The sequence below is a fragment of the Cervus elaphus genome, chromosome 21 (assembly GCF_910594005.1).
Source record: "Cervus elaphus chromosome 21, mCerEla1.1, whole genome shotgun sequence".
Classification (NCBI taxonomy): Eukaryota; Metazoa; Chordata; class Mammalia; order Artiodactyla; family Cervidae; genus Cervus; species Cervus elaphus.
The window spans coordinates 39754743-39777634 of record NC_057835.1 but is presented as its reverse complement, the minus strand read 5'-3'; the positions used below and the strand labels follow the sequence as shown (position 1 = coordinate 39777634).

General features: G+C 43.6%; 1 protein-coding gene across 1 annotated transcript in view; it reads right to left on the bottom strand.

Moving 5' to 3' along the window:
- Window positions 1–2259: 2259 nt before the first annotated feature.
- RDH10 (retinol dehydrogenase 10) overlaps window positions 2260–22892 on the bottom strand; it is a 30134-nt gene continuing 9501 nt past the window's right edge. Inside the window, exons 3-6 of the mRNA XM_043879355.1 lie at window positions 7987–8085; window positions 6650–6795; window positions 4689–4820; window positions 2260–4581 (exon numbers count right to left, since the gene is read on the bottom strand). Coding sequence (XP_043735290.1) covers window positions 4458–4581; window positions 4689–4820; window positions 6650–6795; window positions 7987–8085 — 501 coding nt within the window. The 3' untranslated portion in view covers window positions 2260–4457. The remainder of the gene's footprint in view (window positions 4582–4688; window positions 4821–6649; window positions 6796–7986; window positions 8086–22892) is intronic.

Below are 22892 nucleotides of genomic sequence, written 5' to 3'. Positions count from 1 at the left end.
GGTGGTACAGTGGTAAAGAATCCACCTGCCAATGCAGAGATGCTAAAGACGCAGGTTTGATCCCTGGGTTGGGGAGATCCCGTGGAATAGGAAATGGTGACCCACTCCAGTATTCTTGTCGGGAAAATCCCATAGACAGAGGGGCCTGGTGGGCTGTGGTCCATGGTGTCTCAAGGAGTCGGACGTGACTGAGCACAGCAGTATATAATGGAAAATCACATGAATAACTACATCTAGGCCGGCTAGAAGTCCAATGTGCTATCCATTGTGCCACATAGCCAGTTAAGGAAAAACATATGAAAAAGAAGATATATAGGTGTGTATAATTGAATCACTGCTATACACCAGCAATTAATTCAACATTGTAAATCCACTAGACTTCAATTTAAAACATTTTGTCAGTTAAAAATAAAAACAGGGACTTCCCTGGAGATCCAGTGGTTAAGACTCTGTACTCCCAATGCACAGGGCACAGATTTGATCTCTGGTCAAGGAATTATTAGTAGACCCCACATGCCACACAGTATGGCCCAAAAATAAAAGAAAAATTAAAAAACGGAAACAATACTAAAAACAACCTGGCTTTTGACTCGAGAGGCTCCAGTCACTCGAGCCTAAGTCAGATCTTGTGGGCAATCAGCTGTTCGGCCTTATAGAGTTCTCCTACCTCCTAAACTCTGTTATTTTCCAGTCTCACTGCCAGGCTGGCTCACAGGCCCGTCACTGCTCAGCATCACAGCTTCCCTCCTGACTGCTCTCCTGGCTCCCAGCAGCTCAAAATTCTTACAACTTGACTGATGTTCTTAACTCCCCAACTCTGCTCTTGTCATTTCCCTGCCAAAAAAACCTCCCTGGGCTTCCCTCTTCTCCATCAAATGAAGCACCCCTTCCTCCTCCCAGAATGAAGGCTTCTTTTCAAAATGGGCCTTTTGTGGGGGTTGCGTGGCACTCCCTTCATATGTTCTGTTTCAGACATGATGAGTATTATATTTGTTTTTCAACTGCAGGGCCTTTCCTGATCATTAATTTATCCCTTGCAGTGTCCACGCTATCACCCTCATCTCCATCTGTTGCATCACCAACCTGAAGGGTTTATCTCAAGTGCCTCCCTGCCTCACTAAGACCTTATCACACCTGAGGTTAATCTGTGGCATATGCATAGAAAGGTACATGTATTTGAACTTGCGCGCAAATTGTATGCTACTTGAGTCCCTGGGCCTAGTAGATGCCTGGTTTATCTGTTAAACTGAGTGTGGACAAATGCTGGCTTGATGCTCCCCGCCCCGTCCCAGCCACTTCTGGCCCATTACAGCCTTGCTTTCTCTACTCTTTTTAATCAGACACAGGCAATAAATTTGACATGGAAAGAACTACCTCCTCACCCCCCGACCAGCCCTCACTGATTTTATATTTTGTTGGAGGCAAAAGCAAATTTCCAAGATTCAGGTCAACACCAATTTCAAATTCTTTCTGCCAGTTGGAAAAGAAAACTTTGAAAAAGACATTTGACTTTTTTTTCCCCCTCAACTTGGGGAAAAGTTTGAAAGCTGTAGCCTTTCAAGGAAACAGGATACTTTAAAAAAAAAAAAAAGAACACAACAAAAACCCACCCACCAGCCTGGCTTTATGTAGTTCAATCCTGTCAAGCTCATCTAATCTTTTGTGACAGACCAACAGACCTGGTAGATCAAGGGGGGAAACAATAGTTGGAATTTATCTTTGCTGCCTTCGAAACTTTTGATTCCTGGGTTCCACTCAATATGATTACAATTAAGCTGCTTGAGAGGTTAGAGAGAACCAGTTCTAGCTAGGGGACAGAAGTGGCCTCCCTAGGGGGTCAGCCTTGAGCCCAGTTGCCCTAAACAGTGCCTGCAAGGGCCAGACAACAGAAAAAGGTAACATATTCCAAGTCAGCATTAATCTCAAAGTGGAATTAAGGGTGTCAATGAATAATCAGCCAGAAAAGCAGCCTTGGCAGTTACTTAAATGATCAACACAAGTGGGCAGGGTTGACTTGAAGAGAGTCACTTTCGGGGAGAAGAGCACCATTAATGTACCTCTAGCCTAAGAACAGGAGCCTGGAGAAAAGCAGTACGACACGTAGGAGTCCCGCAGCCCTGAGCTTGCATTGACTCAGTCCCCTTCCCAACTCCACAGCTAAAGATGGGAAAGAGAATTTGGATGGCATTCAAGGAAGAGTCACAGAGGTAATTCAACTAAGGCTGAGACATGGGAATTGAAGACTTATACCAAAAAGTTAAATGAATTTTGTTTATTGAATTTAGAGACGGACAACTTTGTCAGGGCAACAACAAACAAGAATAGAAAAAGGTTTAAATGACAACATATGAGAATAAAATTAAATGTAGGGGAGACTTGCTTTAGCCTTAAGATTGGTAAGTGGGTTTTAGAGTATTGGAACAGATATCCTGTTGGAGGGTGCTAGGGGTTAACTGAAGGGCACACCAGAAGAACCACTGAAAATATGTCTCCACCCATGTTGTTACATGAGGTTTACTTCAAAGCACGGTTGACTCTTGAACAACATATGTTTGAACTGTGCCAATCTACTTATACACAAATTTTTTTTCAGTAGTAAATTCTATAGTACTACACAATCTGTGGTTGGTGGAACCAGTAGATGGGGATTGGGGAATGGAGGAACCATGGATACAGGGGGCTGATTATAAATTATACATGGATTTTTGACTACATGGAGGATTGATCCTGTGATGTTTGAGGGTCAACTGTACTTAAAATCCAAAATGGAAAATAAGAGATAGCCAGTGCCTCAATGGCTTCAAGTTTAGTTATCATTTAGAAAAAGAAATTTAAACACTGAATAAAGCTATTTCTTAGGACCAGTGTTGGGGACCCTACCGGTGAGGCAGTACTTTCCTATATGTGGATACACGGCAGAACTCATCTGTGCTGCAGCCGGACAACACACAGGTAATGGGATTCTATCTCCCCACCTTTAGTATCAACAAGCCCTTGATAAAGTATCTAATCTGAGAAGATGGTAACATGGGAAATGTGAGTGTAGGGCACCCTAACCTACCAGTGTCCCTGAACACAAGCCCATTCAAACGTTTTTCATTAATGAGTGATATGGCATAGAAAATAAGGACACAGTGCCTGTCCCGACAATACTGCTGATAACTAATGATCACACAGTCATTTGTATGTAAGTTGTCTTTAAATTTAATCACTCCTTTATAAAATCTCCCAATTAATTAGTAAAAGATGGCTTATTTGAATAGCCTGAAACATTGGCTGCTATTTAAACAAGACATTCTAAAAAAAAGAGCAATCACATAATAGTTTATAGTCATTTACAAGTGGATGGTATACATTTAGATACAGAGGTAGCAGTTCACTTTTACAACGTTTCACTGATACACATTTACCAAATTCAAGGCACAAAATAGTTTGCTTTACAAAAAAATACTGTAAAAATGTCATTTGCTGTTCTACAATGTGAATAAAACTTTCAAAAGAATCTTTACACCTTTCCATATGTATTCCATAGTGTAAGATTTTTTCCCCCCTTGCTAATCATAGTTGGCACAAAAACGGGGACGTTTTTATGTGCACAAGTTCCCACTTTTAGAAATTGTTTCTTTGCAGAGCTGCTATGTATTCTAGATCAAAGTCCAACCAAAGAAATGAAACACAGCAACTTTCTTAGGAAAGGGCACTTTCTGTATGCAGCAAAATTCACAGGTAGAAAATCTATGATCTTTTTTTTTTTTTTTTGGATAAATAGGTCTCCAGAGGAATAGATCCTTAAGGAAAGACCTCAGAGATACATTTTAAAATTCGACCAACAATTCGGTCATTGTGACTTTAACAAAGAGACCTGATCACATGACTTTACTGTAACAATCAGACATCCTCTACTTCCAATTGAAGGAGATTTCAAAATGCCTTTTTAAAAGAGCTGTATATATACACACCATGAAAGAGCCACACAGGCTTTGCAAAGCTGAAACTTAGAAAACATGAGAAAATACAGAACTGTCAGTCCTTGAAGTTGCAAGGGTGTCAACTTGCTAGAGATTAATTACAAGAATTAATAAACTCTATGGGAATGAAGGAAAACAAACACGTGAAACACACAGTCATTATCATCTTGAGACTTCCTGTTCATTCCAAAAATAATAATAATGGTGGCCTGGCGACGTCACACAGCGGTTGTCTAAAAGACTGGACTGGTCTTAGGGTTCTGCCTGCAAAGGACCCCGTTGGCAACAACTTAAGCTCACTTTTGCTGATCACGTTTTCTAAGTACTCTAGTCAGTTAATTTACACTTTATTTATTTTTGTAAAAAGCTGATTTGAAAAAAAAAAAAATGGATGTAGAATCCAGAGAGTATCAGTCAAGCTGATGTGGGTCGGACTAAGATATCCTGATCGTCTTCTGGTAGAAATGATATTCGGTACAAAAAAGATCCTCAGATTCCGTTTTTTGCTTCGTTGTTGTTTGTGGCTTGTTTCCTTTGAGCGATAAATGGGTACATACACTTGTCTGCTCCTAGGAACCGATACATGCACACAACTGCTTCAAAAGGGAGGATGCTGGAAAAGGAAGAGTCACAGTTAGCAAATGTGAGATGTGGTGTGTTTGTTAAGTTACAGGGTGGGTGTGGGAAGGCCTGCCAAGCGGGGAGGCCCCTCACACTCACCTCTTCATGAAGGTCACGATGTACATGAGGCGGGGGGTGCAGATCATGGGCTGGTCGGTGAGGATGGCCTTCATGGCCTGCTTCACGCAGTAATCGGGCTTCAGAGGGGGCAGGAAAGGCTCGATTTCTTTCCTGGGAGTTACACATTCAAAAGATGAAATTAAGAATTCACACAGTATATGGAAGGCTGGAAATACACATCAAAACACGAAGGGTGATGTTATCTGAGCAATAGGATTTGCAATCTGTTTTGTTCACTTCGTTGTGCTTTCACTGTATTTCCCAAATTTTCCTACTGTGAACATATTTTATTTGCACTGTCTGGAAAACAAGCTTTTTTTTTTTTTTTTAAATAAAATCAGAATTGGTCTGCTTGTCTGTAAAGTGAGAAAGTTATGTTTTCAAAATGCCTTGGAATGTATTTCAAATTATTATTTTTTCCTTTCAATTGAAAAAAGAAAGGGTGTCTGACATAACAAACAGTAACCCCAAACAGGATGCCAAACTTAGCATTAAGTGTAGTTCAAATGATGGTGTGTAAACACCAACATAAAGTTTCCTGAGTGAAATAAAATTCAGCTGTGTGCCTCCCCCGATGCCTAGAGAGGAAAAGCCTGGGGCTTTTTGGGGGGGGTGGTGGGAGGAGGGGGGGTGGTGTCTCTGAAATGGAGTGCACCACACGAGACAGCCTACCTTCAGCTGAATTCACCCAGCTACCCGCAGAAGTAACTTAACAGAATTTACTCCCCTCACTTTTCATTGTCCCCCCAGAGCTCTGGACACCCGCTGTGGTGCTAACTAGGAGACAGAGCTCCTCGGACCCTCTGCAACTGGTTCTTAAGTTTGTAAGAGGCAAAAGGCAAACCAACACACACACACACACACACACACACACACACACACGGGAAGAGGTGGGGTCCAGTCCATCCCAGTCTGAGACTGGGACTGGGACTCAGCCTGAGACTGAAATGACTCAAGCCACCTCCACTTACTTCCCAGCCCAGCCAGGTTCAGGATGTGTCAAGATTGGCCCTGACCACCGGGAACTGGCTCACTGGTCTCGCTTTGTCTTTCAAATTTGTCTAAGCAAAGACCTTGCCGTCAACATGTCTCTGCAAGTGTCCTCTTCGTGAGTCACGGCTTTGTTTATTCTGCGTGGCTCGAGTCAGATGTGACTTGACATGGCTATTCCCACGTGCCTCCTTTCAAAGTGTGGGGGTGTTTTATTTCATTTGTAGAAAATCTGTGTTTCTTCTCATTCTGTCAGAGTGACTCTAGCTACAGACACTCTCTGCAAAAAGGAAGTTCCCAAATGTGGGAAGGGTCTTTCCGGAAGAAAGGCCACCCTCCTCAGTGGCAGTGACACTGTTCTGTATCCAAACCAAAGTCACATTTATGTGCAAACATGGATGTTAAGGGGCTTCCCAGGTGACGCAGTGGTACAGAACCCGCCCGCCAATGCAGGAGATGCAAGAGACGCGGGTTCGATCCCTGGGTTGGGAGATCCCCTGGAGAGCACAGTAACCTGCTCCAGTATCCTTGCCTGGAGGATCCCATGGACACAGGAGCCTGGCGGGCTACAGTCCACAGGGTCGCAAAGAGTCGTCCACGACTGAGGGACTGTGCACTAACTACACTGATGTTAAAGAAAGAAAATCACTTCCAAAGAAGTCGCTTCTAAGCAAAATCCTAGGTATTTGCTCCCTGAAGGTAGAGAGGTCATTTGCTACTGATGCTTCTTGCCTTCTGCAAGTTAATACCAGCCCTTGCTTGTCAATCACACACGCGTCAACTTTACAAACCTTGACCAATGAAAATGACACATGAGCTAAGATGTCAGCTGTTGAAGTGCCAGGCTGCTTATGGTTGGAGATCTGACTGATTTCACATAGTCTCCCAAGACGGAAAGGTGATTTGTTAGAACTGCTAATCGTCAGCATTGAGGCGGGTCCTTTACTGACCTGATTCGGCAGCCCCTGAACATGCCAGTGTCCACCAGGTAAGGGCATACCAGCGTTGTTTTAATTCCATCCTTCTCTGCGGCCTTTAACTCATGGCTCAGGGATTCATGAAAACCCACGACTCCAAATTTACTGGCGCAGTAGTCCTAGGGGCACAGCAGAGAGGGCAGAGGTACTCAGTATAGCGCGCATTCCGGACCAAGCCCCAAGTCGCCCCGTTACTCAGGTTACAGGTCTGATACAAAAGGTTACAGGTGACTAAGCAAAGAAAAGGAGAGCATTCTAAAAGACGGGTATCTGATGTGGTTTGGTGCAGAAATAATATTTTCAAAGCAACAGCAGAAACAGATGAACACTTTTTGCCACATCAACGAAGTATCAGATTACTTTGGGGGAAGTTACCACAAAGGAGTCTATGAAAGCTAACAAGCTGGGGCTAAAAATGGAGAGAGGCTCACTTTGAAGTGTCTGGAAAATTTACAAATGGCCTCTTGTTCAGTAAAGGAGACTGAAAAACCAGTTTGTTTAAATTAATGCTAGGAGAACAAAGGCGACTAGAGCTGGAGTTATGAGCTGTTATGATCCAATTTTCTTTTTAAGGGCCAAGTGAAAATGGAAATGATAACTTCACCTTGTAAACTTCAACTAGAACTCAACCTAAGGACTCACAGTATAGAAAGGAAGTTCTTCTCCATTACCCAACTTTAAATTTAGGAATGGAAATGTACAATGTAGAAGCCATCTCCTGTGCATCCTTTTGCATATTTGCATGGGGTGATGTTTTCTATTTTCTCCTGCAGGCACCCGTGGGACAAACAACACAGAACAAACACATGCCTGCTTTGCAACTTGAAGCTGGTGAAGAACAGGGTCTGATTAAGCCCAGTTCCACAGACTTAACTTGCAGACACCTCACACCCACCCTAACCATCTCATCTGAGGAGCTAACACAAGATAGCTCACTTTTGACAAGTTGACCAAAACAGTGTCAACCTTTAGCCTCATTTATCTGTTCTCTGGGGCACTGCCAGCGCCCTCCAGTTTCATCTTGACCCTGTGTCTTCCCACTGTCGTCAAGTAAAACTGCTAATGAGAATGGGGCCATACTCAGGACTGGCCCACCTACTTCTGCTGCTGCCGTTGGTCTGTCAAACTAGTGTTAAGTTTATGGCAGAAGATGTAGAGTTGGTGGGTGCTGGGGTGCACTCCACGACAGCACACAGGTACCTTCCTGGGGCTTGCAGGAATATGAGGGCAGCAGACTCGCTTCTAGGACTGTAGTGTATTTGTGAGGAGGTGAACTCACTGAAAGAAGGAAATGCTTTATAATGACAAACCTCAACTCCAGCAGTGCTGAACAATCCCAAGGAACTTGCAACTGTCACAATATGGCCATGATTAATCTCCAGCATGGTAGGAAGAAAAGCCTTAGTGGTCTGAAAGAAAAGGAAGACGTAAGCTTCAGAACTGACCTTTGGATTTCACCTAAAAAACAAAAACAACAACAAAACCAAACCAAAACCCCACCAACTCAAGATCATGAAACAAAGTTTTATCCATATAATGCTACATTTCCCAATTTGTTTTAAAATATTTCACATTTATCAAAAAGAGAAGATCCCTGAAGCGTCCTGGTTCACTCAGCACCGTGTCATCGGCATGGCAGGCCTATTACAAGCCGTGACCCACAAGACTGTAACACAAGCGCTTTCGGGGACCACGTCCAGAGATGAAAAGAAAGCCATTAGGAGAAGGCTCTTTATCACCTTTCAAGTGAGTTATCTGCTAATCTAAACTACTCCTGGGTCAGAGATCTTTTCATGCTTGTGACAGTTGAGTGCAGCATCTCATGGTTTGGGAGGGACCTCCTGCTGCCCACAAACAGGAGGCTCCTGAAATGCTTGCCTCATGACTACGTGAAGACCCATGAAGGCTGAGATATTCCAGCAGCATCTTCAAACATCCAAGCTGTATTATCAGAGTCTGCTCACAGGAGGTCAAGTATTTTAGGTGTAAAGAAAGAGGGTAAAAGTACAGAATAGTTTGAATGAAAACTCTGTCCTAACGCTAACTTTACATGACAACAGCTTATGGCATCTGACTGACCAGGCTCCGCTGTGGGGTTTCCTGGAGAGTGTCTTTCCTGTGAAGGCAGGTGACCAGCCCTAGGGGGACAGAGCATGTGGCAGAAGCTCCAGGGCAGGGGACCCAGAGGTGGCATCCATTTCTCATTTCACTAAACCTCTCTTTTCCCTCTAGCTTTCATGCCTTCAAGACACAAGGCTGTAATTTTTCTTTTTTTAAATTACTTCAAATTGTTTAAGGTAATCTATTAACTACTCCACTAGGCTCCCAACAGTTTTATAACCTGCTTCCTAAAAGAAAGCAGCAAAGAGCAATCCATCTACTGCTGAGTTATATCCCACTGCCAACACAGCTTCCCATGATTTATGAAGTTAAAAAAAAAAGCCCAAACACTGCCCAGTGGACTTAAAGAAGAGTTGCATTCCCTTCTCAGAGGATTTCCTGGTTAAGACATCACTGCACACATATTTGATTTGCTCTGATAACTTTTGTGTGGACAAGATCAGTCATTCCATTAATTTTGAAGTTTTTTCCATGTTCCAATCCATGATGCATTCAGTTGTCACATGAAATTTTGTGAAGCAGCCCAAGGTCTTCCCCAGTCTGACTCCTGATCATCATATAACCCCTCAGTCCCCACTTACATCCACTGTGGGCTGTGCATCATTGTTCCCTGAAAGTTGCTCAGTCGTGTCCATTCTTTGTGACCCCGTGGACTATACAGTCCATAGAATTCTCCAGGTCAGAATACTGGAGTGGGTAGCTTTTCCCTTCTCCAGGGGATCTTCCCAACCCAGGGATTGAACCCAGGTCTCTTGCATTGCAAGCGGTTTCTTTACCAGCTGAACCACAAGGGAAGACCAAGAATACTGGAGTGGGTAGCCTATTCCTTCTCCAGTGGATCTTCCCAACTCAGGAATCAAAGCGGGGTCTCCTGCATTGCAGGCAGATTCTTTATCAACTGAGCTACTAGGGAAGCCCTGGGTCACGCTTATTCTCATCTGTACAGTTTTACCCATGAGCTCAACTCTTCTCTGACAATCTGCCCCCAAAGTCCTCTTATATAACTCAAAGTGTAATATCAATCACATATTTACACAGCCTCTCACGCTTTTCAAAGTGCTTTATGTTAATTATGTCACTGGAGCCCCTTAAAAATTCTCTAACACAGGTAGTTAAGAGTGTTAAGTCTTTAATGTTATTCCATTCACCCTGACTTTGTCCATATAACCAGTATCATTCACTGTGACATATATGTTCTGTGGTAATTTGGGTTTTTTTGGTTGTTTCAGTTTACAGCACCTGCAAACTCTAGGCTTTATAACTTGTATATGAGCACTATATCATAGAATTACAATAAAGTAACATCACAGGGAAGCTTATCTACGTCAATCTAAACTAAAAACACATCCTTCAGTACTCATGCCTATGAGTCTTCTTTTAAATATCTGATTATAATCAATTGTTTCTAGATTAGCTCAAAAGTATAAAATTTAGTCTTGACATTATCCAGAGATCACTTCTAAGTATTAATTGTTTCCCTAGTCTTGGAAGAGAAGGCTCGATTTACCATGAAGGTCCTATTTTTAAGTTAAGAAATTAGAAGGACTTGAGAGTAAATCCTAAGCAATTACATACAGTACAGAATACTAGCAGGAATTTGCTACGTGGTGACGACAGATTTGAGTTGCTGACCATGGTCATCCCCAGGCTGCTTCCATGCTAACTCTACCAGGTGGCCAGCCCTCCCCAGAAACCCAGACGCCCAGTGGGCTGGCTCTAATGACTTCTCCATGTTCATGCTCCACGCTGGTGCCTGCAGGTGTTAAAGGACTAATCCATATCCCAGCACGTATGAAGGCAGGTAACTGTCTTAGTTCCTCACTGTTTTTAAGTTTAACTTCTTGCAGGGTTCTAAAATGGATTCATGTCCCCTCTAGCCTGCTGGAATTAACTTCCTTCAACTGGTATTTCTTGAACACCTACTACTTGCAGGACCAGATTACGATCTGGCCAAGCAATGATGGGGAAACACGTGAGCAGGTCTCATTCTTGTCTCTAAGCAGAGACTTTTATACGCAGGTGGCACCGTGATAAAGAATCCGCCTGCCAATGCAGGAGACAGAGGAGATGTGGGTTTGATCCCTGGGTTGGAAAGATCCCCTGGAGAAGGGCATGGCAACTCACTCCACTATTCTTGCCTGGGGAATCCCATGGACAGAGGAGCCTGACGGGTTTCAGTCCATGGGGTTGCAAAGAGTCGGACATGACTGAAGCAACTCGGCATACTCACCTGCACCAAACTGCGTTACATCAGTACAACAAATAGAAAACAGTTCTGGTTTATCCTTCACAAAAGCAGCGTGCTGCAGCTGCATATTCTAAAAAGTCTGATTTGAGCCTGCTTCCCCCCCCACCCCACAGAGTAGTTTGGAGGGACATTTAAGCTGCTGAGTTTGTGCTTAAAGGAAATAAGAAAAAAGAACAAGAGAAACAAAAGGATCCAAATATAGCTATGTGACTAAAGTCTTTTCCAACTGTGTGTTGTAAACATATTTTTTAGGGAAACAGGCTTCACTTTAAGTAGCTAGTAAAGTGTGACACAGGTTTGTTTGTTTTAGTATGAAGCTTTCTTTAGAGGGAGGGGTTGATTTTTTTTTTTTTTTAAAGGGGTGTGGCAAGTCAAAGATTCTTGTAAAATCTGTGACTTCTTTTCCCCATCAGGGACAAATCTGGCCTTCTGTAGAAACAAAACCCAGAGTGTCATTGTGCTTTCTGCCTTCCAAGGCGAAGGCCTATGTTCATCTAGAAAGCTCACTACTTACAGGTCTAACACTGCAGATACTACAACTCTTGGCCAGACCAGGGACAACACACCAGGTTCTGAGGAAACTGGGAGGGGAAGCGAGCCGTTCAAGGGCCGGGTGGCCTTGGGACCCCGACTGATTGTCTTCCAAAGCTGGTGGCCACCACTCAGCTCCTCCTGGGTGCTGGGCGGAGGCAAGCCTGGGGGAAAAGCTTTCATACCGGGCTGCTCAGGTTTCTTTTTAAACCCAAGTTTGCACGGCTCAGGCTGGAGCCTGATCCACGTGACTGAGCACTGAGGCTGTTAATCATTTCCTTTGCTGCCTGAATGGAGGCGAGCAATTACTGCCCAGGCGTTCTTTCCACAACCAAACCCCAGCCTTGTGTCTGGGGCACATTACCACATACACTTTGATCAACACGAAGCCTGGTCCTTATGTTAGGAATGAAAAAAAAAAAAAAGGCTGTAAATGGGTGGCAAGAAAGCATCGTGTTCTCAGGAACTTTCCAGAGTAACCCGACAAGTTTTCCTTTCTAATTACTCTTGCCCTCGACAGTCTGGTGGGTGACATCTGAGATAGCACATCATATTCCGTCCTTGACACGGTTTGACAGCACAAAGAAACCTGGCACTTGGTAATGAATCACTAATGTGCACAAATAACATAGCACGCGTGAGAGGGGGACCAGCAAGAGGGGAAGTGCTAGTTGCCATGACACCAGTCAGGTCAAGCTCAGGTTCGTGATCTTCAACTTTGTCTCAGACTCGTTAGAAGAATATAAAGAGCAAATCTGTGGCTCACACCCAAAAGGTTTGAGTGTAAATTCACGCACGGGCTGCTGACAGTGAATCTGAGAGGGGCGACTCAGAGAGCCTGCTGAACACCGCTGAAGGACGAATTATCAGGAGTTACCAGCTAGTCAACGGCTCTCTAAACGAAGTACATTTCATCAGTCACCAGAGTTAGCAGGTCCCAATGGTAGCTGGCAAGGTTAGCTTGATGCTTAGCCTAAGTCTGACTGTGCTGATGGGGACTTCAGGTCCTATTCGGTGGTGGTGGTATAATCGCTGAGTCTCTTTGCGATTCTATGGACTGTAGCCGACCAGGCTCCTCTGTCCAAGCGATTTCCCAGGCAAGAATACTGGAGTGGGTTGCCATTTCTCTTCCCCATCCAGGGATCGAACCTGGGTCTCCTGCACTGTAGACAGATTCTTTACTGACTGGGCCACCAGGGAAGCCTGCACTCCAAGATCTGTCCTCTTCTTCAAATGTCTGAGACACAGGGGAGGACATCTAGTTTGTCATCAGGAAAACTTGGTTGATTCTTGGTCAGGGCAGGGTTGGGGGGCTCAGAGTCAGCAACCAATATACCCCAGTTTGTATGTTGAGTGAGACAATTTAGAGTTGGAAGGGACCCAGAGGGATTAGTTTATCTGCAAAAGAGAAAACTTTTAGTAATGGACTCTGGCTAAAAAGTGTGATAAGAGACCTTTGATTACCTGTGATGAATTTTATCACAAGACTCCAATATCATAACCTGCACTGGCTGACAGGGTTGCTATGTGATTAAAAAGAAAAGAAAGAAGAAGGATATTCAAATGGACACTGACATTGCTATGAAAACATGCTTCGCAAGTTTAATATCTCCACAGCTCCTCAGGGTTCCTCTTCAAAGCATTGGGACCTTTGAAAGATAACTGTAAAGGTCATATTTATAATATAAACAAGAACTTCTTAAACAGAAGTGTGACTGGACATAGACATGACATGTCATATCTTGAGAAATCTTTTGAGTGTTAGGTTTACGCCAAATTAACTCCCAACAGTTCCAACCCTCCAGACCATTCTTGGTGCTCTTAATGACAGACTGCAATGCAGAGCCCGCAGCTGCACTGTCAGGACAAATTAACCTAAAGTTAAACAAAAGAGAATGTGAAGAAATGCGGTATCCAGCAAAGTCTGACTCGAGACATTTCGAGATTGATGACATTTTAAAGGTATAGGTAAAACATTCAGAATATGTTTTCCATATTTGCGAGTTTTTCAAGGTTAATGGACACTAAGGGAGGAGCAAAGCTAATTTCTCACAGTAGGAAAAGGCCACATCCTCTATTTTTGTGCATTTACCTGACTGTCCTGCGGTTAATTCAAGAAAAGGCATCTTTAAAAAAAATCATTTTGAAGTATTTCTCTCTCACCTGAATGTCCAAAAATAACACAGAGAACTTTCATTTCTAAGTGAAGTCGCTCAGTTGTGTCCGACTCTTTTTGAGTCCATGGACTGTAGCTCACCAGGTTCCTCCGTCCATGGGATTTTCCAGGCAAGAGTACTGGAGTGGGTTGCCACTTCCTTCTCCAGAGGATTTTCCCGACCCAGGGATCGAACCCAGGTCTCCTGCATTATAGGCAGACGCTTTACCGTCTGAGCCATGAGGGAAGCTCAGGTCCCCTTCATTTCCAAAGGGGACCAAAAACCATATTATGATGGGAAAAGGCTTGCCATCAGCACACGTATTGGACAGTTTTCTGATGTATGTTTAAGGGTTTTCAGAATCTCCAAATAAGAGCAATATATATGATTTGGAAAAAATGCAACTGAGACTCTATTAAACACAGAACATTTAACTGACAGCCTTGCAGTATCCCTCCAGACGGTTCAACGACCCTCCTTGGTGTTTTGCTATTTCTGCCTGTGTCGCTATGAGAGTCACTTGTACTTTATCAGAATCACAAAGAGACGTACTGTTTATTTACAAGGCTAAAATGACATCTGGTGGCACATTCCTCTGAAAACTCAGTCACTGCTCCTGGAAAACTATGATTCAACACTACAAACTATTGAGGGTGCTGAAAGTATAGGGAACTGGGTTTAAAAATATAGGATAAATCATTAGTGCGTTCAAAGATTAAAAAAGAGTGACATGCTCCCAAGCTAATTTGGGAAAGGAACACATGCCTAAATAAATAAGTCTCAATCCTATCGATTTACAGGTGTCTGTTTAATCCATGTACTGACCACCAATGTTGGAAACTTCATTTTGGCCATAGAAAGTGTAACTTGAAAATTTTTATTACAAAATTATCCTCAATTAGGAAGTCAAACTCAAATCTGTATTTGTGAGCAATACACTGGCTTTCAATACTTCATTTGCAGTTGACAGTGTGTGTGATCAAGTTCAGTTGTGTTCGAATCTCTGCGATCCCATGGACTGTAGCCCACCAGGCTCCTCTGTCCTTGAAATTTTCCAGGCAAGAATACTGGAGTGGGTTGCCATTTCCTTCTCCAGGAAGTCTTCCTGACCCAGGGATGGAACCTGTGTCTCTAGTGTCTCCTGCACTGGCAGGCGGGTTCTATACCACTGTGCCACTTAGGAATCCAACACAATTTCAGAAATTCATGTAATGTGAGGACGGCCCTTTTTTTCCCTTGCCTGTTTGGGTATGTTTCTAGAGACAAGAAAGATCTACTGACAAATTGTGCAATAGAGTCTCCAAGATACTGAAGGCTGGACTGAGTCTCAGACTTAACAAGATGTTCATCAAAGTCTCTATGTGCTTGATACAAAATTTTCTCTCTTTAGCTGTAGAGAATATGTCATCATCATCAAACTCCTATCGGTGTTACATCTACTGTCCTTTTTCTGATTATTCTGAGCCCACAGGGATTGGGTTAACATTTAGAGGCATTAGCAGTTAATACTTAACACACATGCACGCGTCTACTCCTGCAGTTGCCCTGCAACCGAGAAGCTAATAAAAGAGCTGGGCTTTTCAAAGGAGCACCTAGATGATGACACCATTAGTTATTCAGCAAAAACAAATGCTTCATTAACTTGCCTTCCCACTGTTAAAACATAGGATGGATCTAGCTTGAGGCAGGGACTCAGATATCAACATTCCCTGACACTTCAGAGTTCACTGTGCAGAAACGGCAGAAAGGAGGGGACTTAAAAACTCAATGTGTCTGGAAAGTACACTGGCCTTTACTGTCCAGAGACCACATAGTTCTGACTGTCAATCACTTAATCTTCCTTGTTAATTGACCTCTCTTGGCTTAACTCCTTTGGGAGACAAAAAGGACATCTCCTATAATGCAGGAGACCTGGGTTCGATCCCTGGGTCGGGAAAATCCTCTGGAGAAGGAAGTGGCAACCCACTCCAGTACTCTTGCCTGGAAAATCCCATGGACGGAGGAACCTGGTGAGCTACAGTCCATGGACTCAAAAAGAGCCAAGATTTCTTAGCTCAAAAGTGTGACGACGGCTTATATCCAATCATTCGTTCTTCGATTCCCACCAAGTGTTCAATACACAAGTCTTAACACTGAGGTATTACTTGCCTAAGACTCTCATAAATGACTCAGTAAGGTATCAACTCCATTAGCGCAGTTGCCAGCATCTGGTGAGCAGTAAAAATATCTATTCGTTAAACATTTATATGTTGTCATGACTGTGCCTTTTACAGTAAGATAATTTGAATCCATGCCTCTTACCTAGTTAAAAAAAAAAAAATTACAATCATTTTTCTGTCTTTTACTTGAGTCCAGGGAAGCTCGGTGTGTTAAAAGAAACAATGAAAAAAAAAAAAAAGAGCGAGAAAATGAATGCTGCCCACTGGTTCTGAAATGCTACATTCTCTGACCCTCCGCCAGCTGAGTCCTAGATGATCAAAGGAATGTGCCATGAGCTCCAGCTAGGGTCCCTTCCCCGATTTAATAACTCTTTATAGAACAGTGAAAATCACCCGAAAAATTGCAGTCAAATAGTCTGCTAACAACAGGTTGTCATTAATCCCTTTGCTTTGCTTTCACATCACCGAAAGTGTAGTAAAGACAGATCTTCCCAAGGGCAGGGGCTTCAGTTCTGCTCCAGAGACTGGTAACCACTTCCAGGAGGCACACCCACAGGCACAAGGGCTCAGCCACTGCCTAGGTGGCAGGAGACCCCCACCCCCAAACCACAGCCCAGCAAGGCCCCCATGATCACTTTCTGTCATCTCTTGTACTTCATATGTGCAAAGAGTTCAAATTCTTCTCTACCTTCTAGGGTGCTTATTGTAGGAGTCTTTATAGAAAATCAAATCTTTACCTAAACTCAAGGTACATCTCATCAAGAGCTTACTACTAAAAACTTCCTTTATTCTTAGGCATGCACTATAACAATTCAGAACTCACTCACTGTGTATGAGGGTCCATGAGGCACCTGTATTGTGCTAGGCATTGTTTAAAAACATCTTTGCAATCTCATGGACTGTAGCCTGCCAGACTCTTCTGCCCATGGGATTTACTAGGCAAGAATCCTGGAGTGGGTTGCCATCTCCTCCTCCAGAGCATCTTGCTAACCCAGGGATCAAACCCACACATCTTCTGCACTGGCAGGCAGATTCTTTACCACTGAGCCACCTGGGAAGCCCTTGTGAAAGAAACTTAAGGATTGTAAAAGTCACATTTTCTAGAAATCGGTTCCCAAACTATGCTATACATTGGAATCATCTGGGGAAGTTTCTTGTGATGCCAGGGGAAGACCCTGGGCCGGTTATATCCCGGAGGGAGTCCAGCCTCTGGAGCCAGCGTTCCCCAGGGGACTCGCTGTGCAGCTGCGTTTGAGAGCCTGGGAACAGAGTCGCCTTGCCCTCAGCACCACCGACATTTTCGGCTGGATAATTTTATGCTGTGGGAGGCCTGTCCTGTGCATTGTAGGATGTTAAGCAGGATCTCCGGCCTCTACCCACTAGATGCCAGAAATAACCCCACCAGTTCTGACCCAGGAAAATGTCTTTAGATGTGGCCAAATGCCCCTGGGGAGGAAGAGTCCCCATGAGAACCACTCTTTAGAAGGAACACGCACATTAGTAAATCAGGTTCCATGTGGTCCAGTGATGATTTTTGTTTGAGCTCTAATTCTCATATTTGTCATCACATTTTCTAGCTTTGGAAGACATTCTAGACTTAAAAAAAAAAAAAAAATCACAACTTAAATTCATGACATATTCAATCACTTGTTGACTGGGTTAGGCTCAAAAGCCCATTCTTTTTACTTTACATGTCAAAACCTTCAAACCACCACTCTAGCACTCACTTCAGAAATGCTGTTGAAGGTAAATAATGCTGACAATTTGCAGGGACCAGGAGCGGAGGAGGGGGATGCACAAGAGGCAAGGCCTCTGCCTTCCTGCAACTCGCTTTCAGACAGCTGTTTGGGTCCTAGGCAGGAAGAACATAGCTCTTCAGTGCACTGTGTGAAACTCCATCCTGGGCACAGCAGCCAAGGGGAGGAGTGGGCAGGAGAGCACCTTTTAACAATGGCCTGGAACCACAAAAACAAAACAAACAAAATCCTAGACAAAGATGGACCCCAGAGTCCCTGGCCTGGCATTTTTCTAGTCTACAAAATTCCTAAAGGACTAATTAGCTCTGGGGAAAAAACATGTAGAGAATACTGAGAACGTGGGAATGGAAATACATGCTCAAGAGCAGTTCCTCCCCTGACTGTGATATGCCCAAGAACCACTTGGCATCTAAATCAAGTGCAGACCCTGACCCAGGAGGTCTGGGAGAGGCCTGAGTTTCCTAATGTGCAGCCTGGCGGGTTACACTACTGCTCTGGACCACAGGCTGAGCAGAAGGTTGCAGTGTGAGCCAGCTAATGTCTACTCCAAACGTCAAGTGGCTTCAAATCGATTTCTCCTAGAAATTCAACAAAAAAGGCAGACTAATTTCTTTGCCCTCTCTCCTAACTGTGTTCTCTGAATCAGGGTATCTGGGGTTGAGAGGTCCCGTTCTCCACTCCACACATCCTTTCCCCAATAATGTTTTGTCGGACAAACACCACTTCAAATTGATGTCAAGAGCCCTGGGAGATTTGTATGGACAACGATGGGAGTTTATAGGCTGTTTATATATTTGCCTTGGTTCCATTTTTAGCACCAGCAACCCCCTCTGCCGTGGTCTGAATGTTAGTGGCCCTCCAAAATTCATGCTGAAACCTAATGCCCAATGTGATGTTGCTGGGTCATGAGGGTAGAGCCCTCATGAATGGGACATGTGCCCTTGTAAAAGAGACCTCAGAGAGACCCTTCCCCCTTCCACCATGTGAAGATACAGCAAAGATAGCTGCCTACAAACCAGGGAATGGGTCCTCACCAGACAACCCATCTCCCAGAACCTTGACCTTGACCTTATCCGGGCTCCAGAACTGTAAGCAAAAAATTCCTGTTGTTTATATGCCCCTCAATCCATGGTACTCTGCTCAAGTTGCCCAAATGGACTAAGACACCCCCATCCGCATTAGAACAAGCTCTCAAAAAGAGACCCAGAAGATTTCAAAATCCTTTCCCCTTATCTATAGAGGCTTTGATGGCTTAGTTTTCAAGGCAAGGAATTTAGACCTTTTTAGCCTCAGTATTCACCTTTTAAAATTTTCCACATTTACCTTTTGAGGTTTTCATGCTTTGATTAGCCTATGAGAAAACCCTAATAGGAAAAGAACTATTCCTTTAAAAATCAGATGCTTAGTCCACAAGTTTGGACACTATTAGCTGACCAAAGCTGCACAATTTTGAGAATCCATGATTACATTTTCTAAGCAAAGCTTGTGGAGTTATCTGGAATTCTGATCTCATAAGATTATTATGTAACAGAATAAAGGTTTTACATTTTCCACGAGATAAGCCTAGAACAAACCAACAAAAACCAAAACTCAAACCACACTGTTATTGACATTTCAGTACCAAGTATTTACAGAACTTTGTTCAGCCGGTCCGTCTAGAAGAGCCCTTTCTATTCATTACTTTCTGTGTCTGTCAGTGCTGACCTGCAAATGAGGAAGAGAAAGAAGCTGGGTGGCTAAGGATATACCACAGTCTCCTCAATGAAGTAACCACCTCAGCTATAGACCACAGAAAATTATAGAAAAACACATGAATTGGGCTTTGGTAATAAAATTGTAGTGTGGTACTGGTTCTTTATAATTTTACATGCTTATCTAATTTATGGAGCAGACTTTTGGGGATATTGTTAGGGTTAATTAGTCATTGCTAAACTAACCATGCTAATTAAAAAAAAAAAGAATATTTGAAGGTGTATTCATACATTATAGCACAGGGCACAAGCATAAGTGACTCACAGGAGAATTTACCTTTGAACATGTGGCCTGGAGAAGTATCTGCAGAGCTTCTACACTAAGGGCCTGGGCTTCCCTAGTGGCTTAGATGGTAAAGAATCTGCTTGCAATATGGGAAGACCTTGGTTCGATCCCTGGGTCAGGAAGGATCCCCTGGAGAAGGGAATGGCTACACTCCAGTATTCTTGCCTGGAGAATTCGAGGGACAGAGAAGTCTGATGAGCTACACTCCGTGGGGTCGCAAAAAGCCCGACATGACTGAGTGCTCACACACAAACTAAGGTCCTAGGCTGAGGGTCTAGGTCCTAGATTCTTCCTTCCCCAGTGGAGCCCTAAGGCAAGTCCCATAGCCTCTCAGTTTGTCTCCTCATCCATAAAAATGGGGATAATGGCTCTATTTAATTGAGAGTTGCTGTGAGGAGCAAATGAGAGAAGAGCATTCATGAAAAGGCTTGGTAAAATTTAAGTGCTATGTAAAAGTACAGTAAATGCACCCAAGGCTAATTAAGCATATATTTATAGGTTACTTGGGTTAGAAGTGCTATCTATTTTTGGTTATGCTGTTTCTCCAAGTTCCTGACAGTTCCAGGTTCTTACCATGGATGGTTCCCAGGCCCCTGCCCTCCGCGCAGTGTCAGACCACACTTCCGGCAAAAACCCAGGACTGGACCACCAGAAACGGTCTCACACACCCGGGGGCTGACAGCTGCCTGCCCTCTTCCTCCAGAATCCTGGGAGATGCTCAGAAACAACAGACACTTTCCAGTAACACCTCTTCTCTAATCCTTTTCTTCAGTTCTGTTCTCTAGGGGTCAGAGAACCACCGTTTCAAAAGACAAATGACACTGCTTGATGAAGGAGAATCCAGCAAATATAAAAATACTAAAAGTCAGTCCTGAACTATTTAACAATAATTTATCAGACCTGAGGTTTCTCTTTCCCGAGAGATTACAGAACTATCCCCATTAAAAAGATCCTTGAGAAATCAGTAGGGGGCAGTATGTTAATTACAATTTGCAGGTGGGAAAAAATTCAGGCTTTGAATTTGAAGTTTTCACTTGTCCTCAAGCTACCCATGTGCTTACATAAGTTACACCACAAATATTTTCCCAGTTACACTGATTTGGGAAGTGTTATTTTGAGCCTCATTGTTTAGAGTAACACTGAGAAGCTGAACCGTGTTAATATTCAGCAATTCCAGTACTAAGCCATTTGAAGGCAAGGCAAGAAATTCACATTTTTATGCAAGTGGCAAATGAAGAGAGAAACACTTTGGTTTCCACAAGCCCCCCCACAACGCCAATGTTTCCAATTTTAACACCGCTGCCACCTTTCACACATCTTTGTGGGATCTTTGGAAGTTTCACCGACCAAGTCATGTTGTGTTTCCAAATGTGAATTCACTGTAAGTGGCTTGTCAGTTGGGCTCATTTGACAGCACTCAAGTTTGCGGCGGTAATTGCCCTTCCTTGTTCAATATTCTAGCAGCATTTGCTGCCGTGTTGGAAGTCTTATCATCATTATGAGAGGATATTCTTTTTTTTTTTTCTCCCTGTGGTTCACTTAATTTTAGCTTCAGAGCGTTTAGGAAAATGGTCCCTGACAGGTATGAACTTGAGTTTTGAGGGACTTGACAAATAAAGTGAAAAAGAAAAAGAAACACCTCGGGAGCAGGCCATGCTGGATAAGAGCAAGTAAAAGACATTGGCATCCTTTTGTCAGAAGGCATGCCCGCCGGTGCTGTGATGGCGTAAGCCTGTGTAAACCCGGAGGTCCAGGTGATGGGAACTGGCTGGCCAGGTGTGGCGGGGTGAACGAGATTAGGTCCTAAGGCCATGCTCTGACAACAATCACCCTAAACAGTGGTGTCTGATCAGGGTTAGACCACAATCTGGGAGGTTCTCTAAGACAGCCCTATCATGGGGCCCTGCTGTATGCTTTACCTGTCTACTGTATATTTTCAAAGAAAGAATTAAAAGATTCCATCCTCTGAGTAACTTTCTGGTTATGCTTCAAGGGGTCTCTGCCCAGGTCAGTTGACAGGACTTTAAGGGGTTAGTTCTTTGAATAGCCAACTACAACAGTAACTTATGAGATAAGAAATCACTAACTAAACCAAGAGAGATTAACACATTTTAATCCGATCCCTGGAGTTACAGGCTCAAAACACTGGATTTAACCCCTTCAGCTGAGGCAGGGAACAGGTCCCTATTTCTTAAGGTCTCTCAAGAGTTTGTCACACTCCAGAGATGAACGACAAAAGGCCCTTTATCTTGGAACAACTAGTGGCTCCGTGAGGGGAAGGAAGACACAAATTCACCCTGCCAGGACACCCCCTAGTGGAATTTCAGCATAGTACAATTTGGGGGTCCAAAACCATCCCCGGTGTTTTGGACTTAACACAGCCTCTGGAGCACTCTTCCAGGTCCAGAGGCTGTAGCTGCACCACCCAAGGCCAGAAGCCTTCTTCCCCACTGAGCACTCCCACACAAGGCACGAACCACACGCGTCATCTCTCCATCCAGTCACACAGGCAGATAGCCGGATTAGGCAGAGACAAGTTGCCTACTTGTCATCATTACAGTTTCTGAAAGAACTAGAACAAGAATTTTAGATGAATCTGCTATTAATATTCCTTAACTCAAGGGGAAAAAAAAAATTTAAAGAAGGGTTTCCTACTTAAAATTATTCCCCCTCCCTATTGAGGGTATTAAACTGCTTGAAAGGAGTTTTCTGATTGTCACATCTTACGTATGTTCAAATCAATTCACTAGAATTTGCCAAAGATCCTGAACATCTGAAAAATGGTTAAGGTAAAGATAAACACTGCTTTCAAACTGTGGTGCTGGAGAAGACTCTTGAAAGTTCCTCGGACTGCAAGGAGATCAAACCAGTCTAAAGGGAATCAGCCCTGAATATTCACTGGAAGGACTGACGCTGAAGCTGAAGCTCCAGTACTTTGGCCACCTGATACGAAGAGCTGACTCACTGGAAAAGACCCTGATGCTGGGAAAGATTGAAGGCAGGAGGAGAACGGGGTGACAGAGGATGAGATGGTTGGATGGCATCACCGACTCAATGAACATGAGTCTGAGCAAGCTCCAGGAGATGGTGAAGGACAGGGAAGCCTGGCGTGCTGCAGTCCATGGGGTCCCAAAGAGTTGAAGACAACTCAGTGACTGAACAACAACAAAAGACAAGCGTCGAAGAGAGTACATTGAGAATGTGAGC